At 63.8% G+C, this 1,066-nt stretch overlaps 1 protein-coding gene across 1 annotated transcript; it reads right to left on the bottom strand.

Moving 5' to 3' along the window:
* Nucleotides 1-198: 198 nt before the first annotated feature.
* Nucleotides 199-1,060, bottom strand: LOC102244953 (solute carrier family 22 member 6-like). Its single transcript, XM_005852903.1, has 2 exons — nucleotides 730-1,060; nucleotides 199-460 (listed from the first exon to the last, which is right to left on the bottom strand). The coding sequence occupies exons 1-2, from the start codon at nucleotides 1,026-1,028 to the stop codon at nucleotides 370-372; spliced, it is 390 nt and encodes a 129-aa protein (XP_005852965.1). The 5' UTR covers nucleotides 1,029-1,060; the 3' UTR covers nucleotides 199-369.
* Nucleotides 1,061-1,066: the final 6 nt, after the last annotated feature.

Below are 1,066 nucleotides of genomic sequence, written 5' to 3'. Positions count from 1 at the left end.
TTTGTTGTTCCACTTATTGATGCATTCCCTGGCCGATTCTTGGATGTGCCCTGACTGGGAATCGAACCCACGACCTTGGTGTAAGGGGATGTGCTCTAACCGACCGAGCAGGCCAGGGTGATGGACGGTGTTACCTTCGGGCTGGAAGCTGGCTGATGGGGAGTGGCTGTTGCCTTTGAGATGAGACAGGCCAAGGGAGACGCTGCCCACAGAACCCTTTTAATGATGTGGTCTCGGTGGAATCTGTTCAGGGCGGCCCCTGGGAGGTGCCACCCTGAGCCACCGCCCCTGCTCCCTCCTCGTGCAGGTGGCCCAGGCCCTGCAGGCCCGGCGCTCCCTGTGGGGCTCTGTAGGGCCCGTTCTCCGTGCTCAGATTCCATTCTTCTCTTGGGCCGAGGCCTGGAGCGGGACCATCTGCTTCTGCTGCTCTTGCTGCTGTCGCTGCGGTTTCCCTCTCCTCCTGGGGGGCAGGAGAGCGGTGCCCTCGGTATGCAGCCTGCAGCCAGGGCTGGGGCTCTCCGCTTAGCTGTGCCCAGCTACCGGCTCTCTGCCTCAAACACCTCCCCCTCCCTGGAGACCCAGAAAGGACCCCAGGAGACAGCCCACTGGGGAGACAGGGACGAAGAGCCGAGGCCTGGAAAAGGAGGCCTGGGTTTGAGCCTCAGCGCCACCCCGGCCTGCGTGTGGGACCTGGGGTAGGTCCCTGTGCCCCTCTGGGTGGGAGCCCACCTGTTCTCCAGGTCTTGCACCGTGTCCGGCAGGGGATGGCCCAGCGTCTCCGGCAGGAGGGCGGCGACAGCGCTGGCGACCACGGGGACAGTGCCGTAGATGAAGAGAGGCATGGAGGGGAAGAGCTCCGCGGTCATGCTCACCAGGGGGCTGGCGATGCTGCCCACGCGGGCCATGGTGCTGCCCATCCCCAGGCCTGTCTGCCTGTGGGGCCCACGGGAGGACGGGCTGGTTAGTGTCTGGCATAAATGTCGAGGTGCTCCGGCACCCCTCGGTGCCTCCTCTGTCCCCCATTTCATTAGCAAACCAATTTGGCATTTGTTTTTGAGGTGAGAAG

The sequence above is a fragment of the Myotis brandtii genome, unplaced genomic scaffold (genome assembly GCF_000412655.1).
Source record: "Myotis brandtii unplaced genomic scaffold, ASM41265v1 C42093146, whole genome shotgun sequence".
Lineage (NCBI taxonomy): Eukaryota > Metazoa > Chordata > Mammalia > Chiroptera > Vespertilionidae > Myotis > Myotis brandtii.
Note: the sequence above shows the minus strand (reverse complement) of the source record. Positions and strands in the feature narration are given on the sequence as shown.